Genomic DNA, 13,754 nt, shown 5'->3' with positions numbered 1-13,754 from the left:
GATATTGATATTGAAGTATCTTAACTGGCAAAATTTTTTTACGGTGCTCCTATGACAATTGTACGGATATATAATGATATAGATATGTTATTGATATAATAAAACACATTGAATACATTGAAATATCGTAAGTGGTCATATTCATAAACTATCAAATGTTTTATCCCGATTTAGTAAAAACTTAATCAGCATGCATATTATTTTCTTTTCCCTTGTAGTAATGTAATTTAGAAGTGTGATTATTTAGTATTTTTGTTAGCTAACTGTTGTTTTAAACTAATTTTTCATATGAAAATAATTGATTACAAGATTAACAATAGAAGAGAAAATGTTTATAGAAAATATGGACAACCTATAATAAGGTAAATTTAATTCTACAACGTTAATTTTATTTCTTTAATAACTCTTTTATTTGTTAAAAGTTAGTTATAAAAAATGAATATAGAAAACTTAATTTCAACCGTTTGACCGTCTGCACCCGCTTCGGTTAATTTCAAATCCCGGGCCGGGTTGTGACACAAGATTTTGCTCTTGTGAATCACTCATCTCTACAGTCTTTGTCTCTCATCCGCACGTGGGGTCTTCGATGCTAACTTCGCACCACACCAACAAGCGTCGTCGTCAATTTTGTTGGTGTTGGTTCCCATGTTCGTCATTCGCTCGCTCGCTCTCTCCCTATCTTTTCTTCTAGGTTTCAAACAAGAAGGGTCTCATTTGCCTCCTAATTGACGTAATCGAATTGCCGATTAAGTTGAACCGATACAGTTGGTTCGAATTTTATTTGTTTTATTTTTCCAGTTATTAAAAAATGGGTCATTAACTGTACCAACAGCTAAGGTATGCATGACATCTCCAAGACTTCCATAAATTAACATGTAAAGTTTCAAAGCTGAAGGAAGTTTATTTAAAAAAAAAAAAAAGAGGAAAATAGATAATTAGAAAATTCAATGAAAAATTTTACATAAAATAGAAAACATATACTAACCAAACTGAATTTGATGTCAGGGATTCCATCTCTGTAGTCGATCTCACCTAAGGTCTCAACAAAATCCTAAAACACCAATTAAATAAGCATAAAAAAATGAATCAGGTCAACACTTTGTTAAAACGATTTAAAGCATGCTGGCTCAGTAAAAAGGGAAAGGATTCTTAAATAGATCACGCTTGATCCTCTAAAAAAAGGTACACATAACATTGAGATAGAGCTTTTGGATGGAGCTTGAAAAAAAAAATCACTCAACCGGAGATTCACAAGCCGACTCTAATATCTATGTAGATATGAATTTGAAACCTCAATTCACGCTTTTATTCAGTAGAAAGTGGGAAAAAAATTGGAAAAAGGTTATAATTTTATAATTTATACGTGTCAAACTTTCAAAGCAAGCCAAACTAGTTTCAAACGTTTCTGTTGTTTTCATGTACTCGAGCACGGTTATATTTCAAGTACATGAAAAATAAAAGTTGCCTCATTTGAGTGTCTAATTATAGCTATTCATTAGCTCATATTGCATAAACCAAAACTGAGGACGGCGTGTAAGACAAATGAGAAAACTTGTAAAGAAAATTAGAATTTTAGTAAATGAAAAAGCAAAACTTAAATTAGGCAACATAGGTAGGAGTACCGCTGTCACACGACGGATATTAGTTCCCGGCCTTACAACATCCATTGAGGCCAAATCACCAAGAAGAGCTTCCCAGTCTCCATATACAATATGGACTATGGATGCAAGCATAGCAATTTGATGTTCTTGTTTCATCCGGCAAAGAAGACCAAAATCCAAAAATCTGAAAGGCACATATGCATAGCTCAGAAAGATTAAGCATATATAAGTTAAGTGATACTGGCCAAACAACAACAAAAAAATTAAATATTATTACAGGAAGCAAATATGTGGTTAAAATTAAACACACTCAATAAGAAAAATACAACACACGCGAAACATAAATTCACATTAGGGCAGATCCCGGGTGAAGGTGGTGAAGGTGGTGAAGGTTAGGGGGTTTGGAGAGGTGGCACAAAGGTAGGGAAGGGGTTTATGAACTATGGATGAGGGACAACAACGATTATGGGAGGTTGGAACAACGGGGTGGGAAGGGATGGAAGTCTAAACAACGGCAGTTTGTTGTTTGGCGCAGCTAGACAAATAACAAAGGTAAGGAGTTGCAACTGTGGCAGCGAGGGTGGAGAGTTAGGAGAGTGAGGGGCAGCAAGGAGGGAGGGCTGGAACAACGAAGGAAGTGAGTATGTGATGGAAGGTTGTGAGCTGTCATAAACAGCAGGAGGGAGGGTTGTAGGTTGATTTGGAAGGAGGACAGCATGTATGGTGCAAGGAAGGGGGCTGGAACATGGAACAGCAATGGCAGCAAGTGCGGGTGCTGGAACCGCATGGAACTTGGGCTGGAATGCAAAAAGTGCAGGAAGAACAGCGTCGACAGTTGTTCTAAATGGCTGTAGCAGGGAACGACGGGCGGAAGAAGTGTGGGGAAGATACAGACGGAGAATGGAGAATAAAACCTCGGAAAAGAGATACAGCAGGAGCACCAACCAATCCCTCGGATACAGCCCTCAAAGAGAAAACAAACATTGGTGGCTGTCCTAACAGAAATCGGAGCAAAAATCTTACCCAAAACAAAAAAAAATGAACATTTTTATAGTAGATAATAACTAAAATGGGGAGGCCCCTCCCCTCGGGCGGCAACCCTAGCCCATCAATAAGGGCAGCCGGCCCTCCATTCCTCTTGTCTAAACTAAACCAGCTGGTTCAACCAGTTTAGCCCCCGCGTAAGTGACTAATAATTTTGGGGCATTTACAAATATAACGTCTAATTCCAATGTATTTACATATCGAATACCAAAACGTTCCTTTTTATATCTATCACCCAAATTATTCACATCACATCAAAAATACCACAAAATTAATCTTTAAAAAGAGATGCACACTTTCATGCATAGTTAAGGAAGTATGTATGCAAAAATTAAAGTTTAGGTGTTACATATGAAAATAAATAGGAATTGAATTATGTAAGTAAATGTTCCAATAAATTCTTAGAGCGCAGTTCATATGAGGAATCAGAACCTGCAATCAACAAAAAACCATGAAAAAGGAAACAGTATTTATGACGGTTTTCTCTAATGAAACTTTCAAATCATTTCTTGGAATAGGTCCTTTGTTCAACTATCAGCCAAATATCAAATCATAGCTGAACAAAATATTTACATACCCAATGCATCCTTCAGTTGTATAGCGCAAGTTCCCAGGATGCGGATCAGCATGCAATAATCCTGTCTCAAGTAGTTGAACTAATGTTGCTTCCACTCCTTTACTAACCTTGAATTCAAAAACACATAACACGGCAGTCAGTTTATCAAGATGACTATTTGAAAATACTGGAAACAGTAATAAAAAGAGAAATTTACATACAGGCCGCAAAATTCAAATGTATTTACATATCACACCTAAAGGTTCAAATTTACACATATAGCAGTCAAATCTTTAATATCACTTAAAAAATAGCACTATTATAACTTTTTAAAAGTGAAATCCACATTTTCATGCATAGGTTTAAAGCACCAAAGTTCTATGTGTGTAAATATGAAAGTTTAGGTGTGAGATATGTAAAAACATAAACATTTTGTGCCATGTAGGTAAATTTTCAAAAAAAAATAGCACATAGAAATCAGGAATATGATCTGTATTATAAAATAAATTTAAGAATTTATACAAAAAAGATACCTTGGCATCTCACAATGTTATTTTATCTTCAGCTTTCCCAGATTGGGCAAGTCACTAAAATTAACAAAGCAGAACAATCCAAATTTTTAGCTATTATTTTGATTGTTCAGGATAAGAATGATGGATGTCAACATCTATTTCTTCGTTAGCCTGTGAAATAATACACTTCTTCCTCTTTCTACATGTGTTGTTGAGAAATAGGACAAAACAAGGTTGGTGAGGAAGATCGTCAATAACGTTTTACATTCCAAACGTTATCCAGTAATTTACATAAAATTTTAGGAAGATTTACACGCATACCACCCAATTCTTATGTATTTAAAAATCTAACACCCAAACTTTAATTTTTTACATTTATACCACCCAACCTATGCATGATTATTTATCCTTTTATAAGCTAGAATACTAGCATTTTTAGGTGATATAAAAGATTTGGGTAGCATAAATGTAATAGGTAAAGTTTAGGTGTTAGATATGTAAATTCATAAGAATTAGGCCGTGTAGCACCGACACTTCTAAAAATGTGTCGTACCCATCTCGAACACATATTGGACATGACATGGCTTCGACACGTTTCGACACTACAAAATATGTCAAAAAAAATTTTTTTGACCCAAACAGGTCTAAGACACATCTTAACACAGCATCGAACATGGGCTCAACATGACTTTGGAAAAAAATAGGAGACATTAAGTAGAAAATTATCAATATACATGTAGCCCTAATTATACTTGTTGGTCAACCTTTTGATTTTGAAAATAATTTTTAAATTTAATTTAATATAAGAGGTATATAGTTTTGGTTTTGAAAGTAGTGTGTGTTTTAATTTTAAAAATGAGACCAAATAGATCTCATTCGTCCAATAGTCTATGTAATTGTGTCTGATACCGCGTACACTACACATTCACGAAGATAAGTGTATACCTCGGCGATTGACCCAATCATACAAATTAAGAGATTTGTTACATTTGTTCGGTCTGCGAACCTTTTATGTGTGATCGACAAGTTTCTCTATCGAATAGAAAGATTAAATAAGATTTATTTTATCTGGGTTATAAGTTCTCTATAGAGGTAATCCCCTATAATTAATTACATCCCAAATGACAAGGGTCATTTAAGAAAACTTTCAATAATGATCAAAGATACTAGTCTTCAAGAATTCAAAGTTTAGGTTTTCACGGTAGTACGTGGAAAAAAACGTGGGAGTGGCTCAAGTAAGAACAGTTATTTTCAGGAGTCAAAGGAAGGAAACGGTAGGGTTCGTCACAGATCCTGAGGAGGTCCCCAGTGACTTCCCCAACTATCCTACTGTGTGGCTGCGTTTTAGAGACGATATTATTTGAGTGTTCAGTCCAGCCAATTTTATTATTTAGGACTTACACTTGCATAATATCTAGTTATGCAAATAGCCAGCAGAGATAGGAGGGTTTACGTCGTACCCACGACAATCTCCGACACGCGGCTCGTCTCCCGTCTTCCCGTCTTCCCGTCTCGCGAGCTTTCCCGACTCGGGAATTCCCGGCTCTGCAGCTCGTCTTTCCGTCTCGCAGGTACAACTCACCTGTTTTGCGGCTCGTCTTCCCGTCTCGTGGGTACAACTCGCGATTTCTACGGCTCCTTTGCTCTCCGCACTGGAACGCTCGCTTAGAAGCCCTATTTCTAAATTAATAAAAGTTTGTTTTTGTGTTTCCACTGAATTTCACTGAGTTCCGGTATCACAAACCATCTTGAAAAAGTGAAAATTGAAGATCAAAGCCTCATTCCAAAACCTGTTGTGCCATTAATGATGTCCAGGAGATGAAACAAAAGAAAGGAAAATAAACAATTCTGAAATCTTTTACGAAACGAGAAACATGGATGCCTGTGCTCATCCAGCAGTCAGATGTACTGTTATTCAGATATATGCTTCAGAGAATAATGCTTGATAGGAATTAGAAACCGAATAAATAGATTTTCATATCCATTTCCAAATGTACTATAAAATTCAAACGCAAAACAGAACCTGATAGCAAGTTTTCAAAATGAAAATGTTCTTTTAATGGGATTGCAAAAAAAATTCTCATGAACAGTAAAGAGATTTCCAAAAGTGCAAAATCAAACACTATGCAATCTTATATTAATCAACCGTCTACACAGACATATAACTCCAAACATGAATATTTACATAATATGTATAGAAAATAGGCATAAAGACAATGTGAAGACATTTGGAAGTATTCTTGCCAAAACTCATACATCTTTAAACTTGAATGAAAGAAGACAGCCCAAATTTGATTTTGTAGCTTAAATTGCATGAGCAACAATAATACATGAATGGTATTGATTGTTGCTCTCAGAAAGAAAAGATACTTTATACAGTAAGGAAAAACAAGTTACCATTATCGTTACAAAAATATAGAACTTGCAGAAATGTTTGGGTTAAATGAAATAATTTTCTATTGAAAATCAGCAAACGACCAAGGCAGATTTCTTGAAGTAAGAAGTAAATGACAAGCTATCTTAAATTACCAAATCAAGTAGACTTCTTTTTGCCTCCATTTGCTGAACCTTCGTGAATTCATCCAACTCTACGCCATATGCTCCTGAACGTAACAGTAGGTTGTAGGGACTTTCACCTACCATCCACTCCATTGTCAAAACTCTTTTGCTGGTCAAATGTACAAGCACTTTTGGAACCGACATGAATGAATACTGGGAGTGAACTTCCTGAAAAATGAGAAGTATACGTTTCACAAGCACATTGCTGATTATTCCAATCAGAAACAACTAATTCCTAATGTTAACAACCAGCAGTCAGATACGAAAGGAGGAAAGTGTTAAAATGGTCCTCTTACTCTTTGTAGAGAATTATTTTAGTCCTAAAATTTATAAAAATGTCAATTAAGTTTTCCAACTCTTGAAACATTGGTTGAAATAATCCAAAGTGAAGACTATTTTTGCCACCGTTAAAAGAGTCTGGGAACTAACTTAGCACTTTTATAAGCTCTGGGACTAAAACGGCGCCATGTAAATAGTTATGAAACTATTTTGATATTTTACTCGATATGAAAAAGAAAAATAAAGATGAAATATACTTAGCTACCAAAAACTCGGAGGCATTTGCAGATTCTATTCGGTAATCCAGCTCACCAACTAATCCTTTGCCGAGCTCATCAGCATAAAGGTAAAGATCATTCTTTCTTTTTGCTGCTTTCTTCAAAACATTAAGCTGCAATGATACGATCAATTGTGTTAGGTGTTAGAGAACAAGAAGTTATTTTCCAGCACAATGGCAGAGATGGAAATAGAACCTCATATTGTTGTGCCCATACAACCTTATATGGTAATTTTATTTCGAAAAATGTAAATGAGCAACAATTTCTTTTTTCCTTCATGATAGAGGACAAGTCACATTTTGTACATGCTTAAGGCATAGTTTTTGTACATATTTTGTACCCTTTTGACATATTTATACAAAATGCAATATTTCAAGGATGTACAACCAAATAAAACACCTTGGCTTGAAAAAACTTCTTCCCATCAAGATACACACACACAAGGAGTAATAGCAAGTAAGCATTAGCGCATAAATGAAGTCAAACTACTTAAGAAAGCCTAGCAACTGCCCAAATCTTCGTATCTTCTCATCTTTACTTTTAACATCAACAAAACTAACACCTATCAAATTCAACTACAACAATCTCATCTTTACTCTATGTTCTTAGGGTTTAGGGTTAGGTCTAAGGTTTAGATTTAGGATTTAGGGTTTAGGGATTAGGGTTTAGATTTTAAGGCCACTAAGTGTTGATTGTTGATATATTACCATCTTCTACTCTCTATGTTCTTAACACATGAACTTGAGAATGTTTCCCATTGAAATTGTATTTTACCATCCCCATTCCTCACTACGTGTTAAGTGCCACATCCCCAACGATTTATATCCTACTTTTCAAGACAAAACCCCAATTCCACAAAATGAAACATCAGTATCTGATGTTAGTTGATATGCTTTACAGGCTTTTTCATATGATAGAAGATAATCCAAATACTAACATTTTATTAGGGATAAAATAGAAAAAGACCGATGAGTTGCCAAACAGCAAATAAGCTTACGAAATAAAACAAAAACAATAGAAGCGACTTGGCTATGGAAACTAGACGATCAGGAGGGTTAAATAAGACCAACGGCTCATATAAACAAGCTCTGAGGGATTTCCCATGCCCTCAGAAGAGCTTGCAGCTTCCATCATAACTACCAATTTGAGCCCGAGACAAAGCAAGTAAACCAAACGCTTCTCTGTCATTTGTTTTATCATGAGATTAATGAAAAAAGTTCAGCTTAGCGGTGGAGCAAGTGTGAGGCTTCAAATTAGACCAACTGTTGATCTACCAAGCATAGCTAATTTTTTTACTAGAACTAATCATGATTTCCTTATCAGTGCATTAGCTGTCAACATGCAAGATTATTCCTAAAACAATAGAGGTAAAAAGAGATACAACCAAAGTAAATGCATATGTGACTAAAAAGTTAGATCTAGTTTTTCTTCATTTTACTGATATGGTTTCTGCATGCAGAAAAAACATTACTCATGAACGGTTCCCATTCTCTGACATCCATTATCATGCTTATAACTAAACTAGTGTCACACCTCGGGTTCGAAAGGCGACGCATCCCAACAACATGAGATATGATGAAGGAAATATAAACTTGTTTTGTACACAAAAAAATAAAATTTATAAACAACAATATGAATCACAACTACAGCAGAATTACAACGGAAAAGGAATTCTAATAGTCTAGAATACAATTATGTTATGATCATGGGTATGGTTATGGCAAAAATGTACTCTATGTAAGCATCCATACGTCACACTAACAGGTATGTGTACTTTATGTATGCATATTTTTTTGTCGCTCGAAGGAGAAGGCTCGCACCTCACCTCTGTTTCGTCGACTCTCGCTCCTCATCCTCTACTTCGTCCGGACGTTACTGCGTCTCTTCGACGTCGACGGCTCGAGTCTGGGTCTATTGCGTCTCGCTCGATTTCGACCCCTACAGCTTCACACGTCTGCATTGTTCTTCTGCTTCGACGCTGACGTTCACCTCTCCCTGCCCGACAGCTTCGGTTCGCATATGCGTGTTGGGGACTTCGCAGCAGGAGATGCCGACGGCTATTATATCGGGATCTTCCAGCAAGTGGATCTCCCTGCTCTGATGGCGCTCCCTTCTTCTTTGGTTGAAACTGACAAAGTCTCTCTTACCCATGTGGTGGGTAATCTTCAGGTGGAGTCGGCGGTAGTCTTCCCCTTAAGCTATAAGGATTATCGTGATGGTACGGATGATTGTCCTTATGTTAAGAAGGGAAGTAGGAAAGATGGAAAAGCAACACTTTTTTTCTCTGACTTAGAAATTTCAACTCTGACTGAAAAATTCAAGTTTGATCTTATTGAAAAATTTTAGTGGGGACACTCATCTATGGAAGTTATCAGAAAAAGTATTGATGATCTCAAACTAGTAGGCAAGTGGATAGTCAGACTCATGGATGGGAGACGTGTTGATTCAACTAACCATGACGGAAGACTACACCCAGATTTTCTCCAAGAAATATATTTATATTGCAGCAAGTCAATGAAGTTACTCAAGTGATCTACTGATTTCGACTCAAATCATGAAACTCTCACTGTACCGGTATGGTTTGGTCTACCTGGTCTCAAACTGCACTTTTTTCATCATCAGGTTCTCTACTTTATTGGAGTCATTCTTAGGGACCCTATGAAGCTAGATCTACCCACTTTCAACCTAACCACACCTTCTGTGACCAGAATACTTGTGGAAAAGGATATTACTTTACCTGATGTTACTGAAGTATGGCTAGGTACAACTCATAATGGATATTGGCAACAAATCGTTATGTAACACAGACCTCCTTATTGACTTATTGTAAGATGTTTGGGTATACCCTTGATAAATGTCACAAGTTATATCCTAATTAAAAATCTAAGGTTCAAGTGAATAAGGATGGGTCTAACTCCACTGCTCTGGACATATTTGTTCCACCTAGGGAGAAAATTACCACAAGACAGAATTTGATGTCTGATTTAATTGCCCCTGTGGACCTCCCTTGACACTACCGTTATTGTTTTTGCGATTGATGTGATGTTATATGGCTCTGCTGGGCAACCTACACCTTCAAACCCCATTAAAAACAATACTGAAGGACTATTACCTACAAAGAATAGTGTTCAGACTAATAATCAGGAGAACCTTACACCTCTCCATCTTCAAGAAGTATCCGATGTAGAGGCAACAACTCATACATCACATATACTAGAACATATTGTGAGTACAACGGTTGCTAATCTTTCTGCTATAACTCTACCTCCTCATCAAAGTGATTCTTTGGATGAGGAATGACAGATTTACACTTTCAGGAGGAAGAAAAAGAATAAAGATCTACTTGAGCTCGGGAATATTATGTATGATACTTTGGTTACTTCGGGTAATGGTACGCACCTCACCAATTTGTTAGCTGGATCCTTTCCGAGAACTAAAGGCAGAGGCAGGACTAAATTGGATCGACACTCACTTTTCTTGGGTTTTTTTTTTTATTTTAATATGTACCCTTTCTTTTTTTTGAGTTTTTTGTGTGTTGTAAACTGTGGGCTGGGTGTCTACTTTTGGGCTAACTCATACAATCTATCTGTATCATTTTCTCTTTAATATATTAGCCTTTGGGCTTTTAAAAAATGTGTGTGTGTGTGTGTGTGCAGAGTAATCCAAAAAACAATCAAATGTGAATATTATTTCTAAAAAATTGAAGGAATAATAACAAAAGTTCTTAAAATGGGAAACAAAATACACAAAGCACAAAGAAGCCTCTAAGGCAAGGGAGAATGTGAAGAACCCCAGATGGACAGCAGGTGTGGGGGTGGTTTGGAAGGTTGCAACAATAAGTAAGGTTGCGAAAAGGGGAAGCAGAAGAAGGTCGGGTTGCTAGAAGGGTGGTGGAATGAAAGGAGGGTGGTATGAAAGGTTGGAGGCAGCAGGAAGAGGCGCAGGAGGACCGGCGGCCGCAGGTCTGGTGCAGGAGGCTAGCGGCATCAGGTAGAGGCGCTGGGAGAGCTGGCGGCGGAAGGTAGAGGGGAAGAAAAGCTTGGAAACCAAGAAGGGGTCGACAGAGTGTCGACAACAGGAACCAGGAAGGTGGGAAGCGCGGGGAAGAGGACAGCGACCTGGGAATGGAAATATGGAGAGGATTTATAGAGATGATCATCACCTCATAGCAGATTACAGTCGGAGCACCACCTGTCCTCGAATATAACCCTAGGAAAGTAGAACCACTCCGATGGTGAGAAATTTGAAAACAAAAAAGAGACTAAACCGTAAACAACAAAGCAACATATTTATAGTGGTGATAACTAGGAGGGGACAACAACACTTAGCCCTAAGTACGGTCGGTTCAACCTCCCTATTGGACTGGCCACATCCTTGTTGAGCCAGTTTAGCCAGTTCAACCCGGAAAATTATTCCCTCAGTACTACGTACCTTAAGCTACGTGCGTAACCAATAAATTGCCGCGATGTGTAAACTCTGGCCCCACCTATTAAAGCAGATAAAATTAAAATAAATATTTATTTAAATCGTATTCGCGACCCAGCCTGAGCGAAAACCCGAACCCGCCTGCCTTTTCATTTTCTTCGAACTACTTCATTTTCTACGCACTTTTTCGATTTTAGGGCTTAGTCTTCCTAGCGAAACCCTCAGGCAAAGCGCATCCTCCGACGAAACCCTCCGGCGAAACGCATCCTCCGGCGCAAGCGAAGGTCACCATGGCGTCCAGTCGTTCGTTAAAATCACGGTATGCACCTAAACCAGATAATGAAATACGAGTAACACATCAGTAACACAACAATAGCGCAACAATACCACATCAATAGCATAACACACTAGTAATATACCAGTAATACATCAAAAATACAACAATACCACATCAATACCACACAAGTAACACATCATGGATTTGAATCATTAGCACGGAAAAAACCCTACTCAATAACTGCATAAAACCAAATTCGATGGACTCACAGATATCTCCATGACATAGTTTTGATGTGTTATTCTTATATTATTCGTGTTTTATTCATCTATTTTTTACCTGTGGTTTAAATGTTATTAGTGTGTTACTCATGCATTATTTTCATGTTATTCATGTATTATTGATGTGATATGCTTCTGTTTAGGAAGAAATATTAATTAATGACATAGGTTTGATTTGTTATTCTTGTATTATACGTGTATTATTCATGTATTATTTTCCCTGTGTTTTAACTGTGTTACTGGTGTGTTACTGATGCGTTATTTCTGTGTTATTCATATATTATTGATGTGTTTAGGGTGATTATTAATTAATGACATAGGTTTGATGTGTTATTCTTGTATTATTCGTGTATTATTCATGTATTACTCTATTGTGTCTTAACTGTGTTACTGGTGTGTTACTCATGTGTCATTTCCGTGTTATTCATGTATTATTGATGTGATATGCTTCTGTTTATGAAGAAATATTAATTAATGGCATAGGTTTGATGTGTTATTTTTGTATTATTCATGTATTATTCATGTATTATTTTCTTGTGTTTTAACTGTGTTACTGGTGTGTTACTCATGCATTATTTTCGTGTTATTCATGTATTATTGATGTGTTTATGGTGATTATTAAGTAATGACATAGGTTTGATGTGTTATTCTTGTATTATTCGTGTATTATTCATGTATTACTTTACTGTGTTTTAACTGTGTTACTGGTGTGTTACTCATGCATTATTTTCGTGTTATTCATGTATTATTGATGTGTTTATGGTGATTATTAAGTAATGACATAGGTTTGATGTGTTATTCTTGTATTATTCGTGTATTATTCATGTATTACTTTACTGTGTTTTAACTGTGTTACTGGTGTGTTACTCATGTGTTATTTCCGTGTTATTCATGTGTTTAGGGTGATTATTAATTAAGTGTGTTTCATGTGCTACTCCTGTGTTACTGGTGCGTAATTAGTTATGCTTCTGTATTATCCATGCTTCTGTGTAGGGTTATTTCCGTGTTATTTTGTATTATCTGTGTTATTCAGTTATTATTACTTGTGTTATTTCCGTGCTATTCTTGTGATTGTTATTCTAATAATGTGTTCTTATTTCTTTAATTTGCAGGATCATGAGTGCAAGGACTTTCAACTGTAGATGTCATCTATTTGCAGTGAGAGGTGCCTTGGATGCAATTCGAGATCTGCTTTCAGAGGAGACCATTAATAATTTAAAGAAAATTAGGGTCTTCAATTTCTTTGACATGCCCCCATATCCCCAGGACAATGTCATGACTTTACATATTTTGAGATGTTGGGATAATGAGAGGGGTGTCTTCAAAATGGGTGGAAAGAAGGTTAAGTTACATGCTGACCACGTGGCTTTGTTGATAGAGATGTCGAACAGATGAGAGTCTGTTTCATGGAAAAAAGGACCTCTATCAAATGTGGATGTCAGACAAATAAAGAACAAACTGACAAACTTTTTTGTAGAAGGAGCTTTCACCCCACCTTTTGAGCAGTTATACTTGAAATTCACACTAACTAATTTCTTTTTTCCTTCAAGCAATTTTCATGTGCCTGCAGAGCTAGCTTCCTTTGTTGTAAATGTACAAACTTTTCCGTCATTTAATTGGTCTGCTGTCATATGTGATATGATCATCGATCAAGTGAGAATCACCTCCATGAAATTAAGGCAGAATAAGTCGATTGGCTATATTCAAGGATTTGTATTTCTCTTAACTATTTGTTCTTTATATTGAAACTTTACTCTTCTGAATTTTTTTTTGTTGTATTAACTTTTGCATGCATGTTGATGGTGTAAAACATCCTCAGCTTTGGTTTTACGAGCACACTTCTCTTTTAACTACTGCTGCACCTGACGCTAGACCTCGCATTCTGAGGTGGTCAACCAATCATGGGTTGAGTGCTGAGAAGATTCATGAAGTCATTCATCAT

General features: G+C 36.6%; 1 protein-coding gene across 2 annotated transcripts in view; it reads right to left on the bottom strand.

Annotated features, from left to right (window-relative positions):
* Positions 1-13,754, bottom strand: part of LOC110031371 (uncharacterized protein slr1919) — a 123,723-nt gene that overhangs the window by 53,819 nt on the left and 56,150 nt on the right. For both annotated transcript variants that reach the window (XM_020734544.1, XM_020734552.1), the window contains 5 exons: positions 6,817-6,942; positions 6,243-6,440; positions 3,223-3,329; positions 1,623-1,785; positions 986-1,051 (listed from right to left, as the gene is read on the bottom strand). In XM_020734544.1, coding sequence (XP_020590203.1) covers positions 986-1,051; positions 1,623-1,785; positions 3,223-3,329; positions 6,243-6,440; positions 6,817-6,942 — 660 coding nt within the window. The remainder of the gene's footprint in view (positions 1-985; positions 1,052-1,622; positions 1,786-3,222; positions 3,330-6,242; positions 6,441-6,816; positions 6,943-13,754) is intronic.

Source organism: Phalaenopsis equestris, unplaced genomic scaffold (genome assembly GCF_001263595.1).
Source record: "Phalaenopsis equestris unplaced genomic scaffold, ASM126359v1 Scaffold000002, whole genome shotgun sequence".
NCBI lineage: Eukaryota > Viridiplantae > Streptophyta > Magnoliopsida > Asparagales > Orchidaceae > Phalaenopsis > Phalaenopsis equestris.
This window is presented reverse-complemented; position numbering and strand designations above follow the sequence as displayed.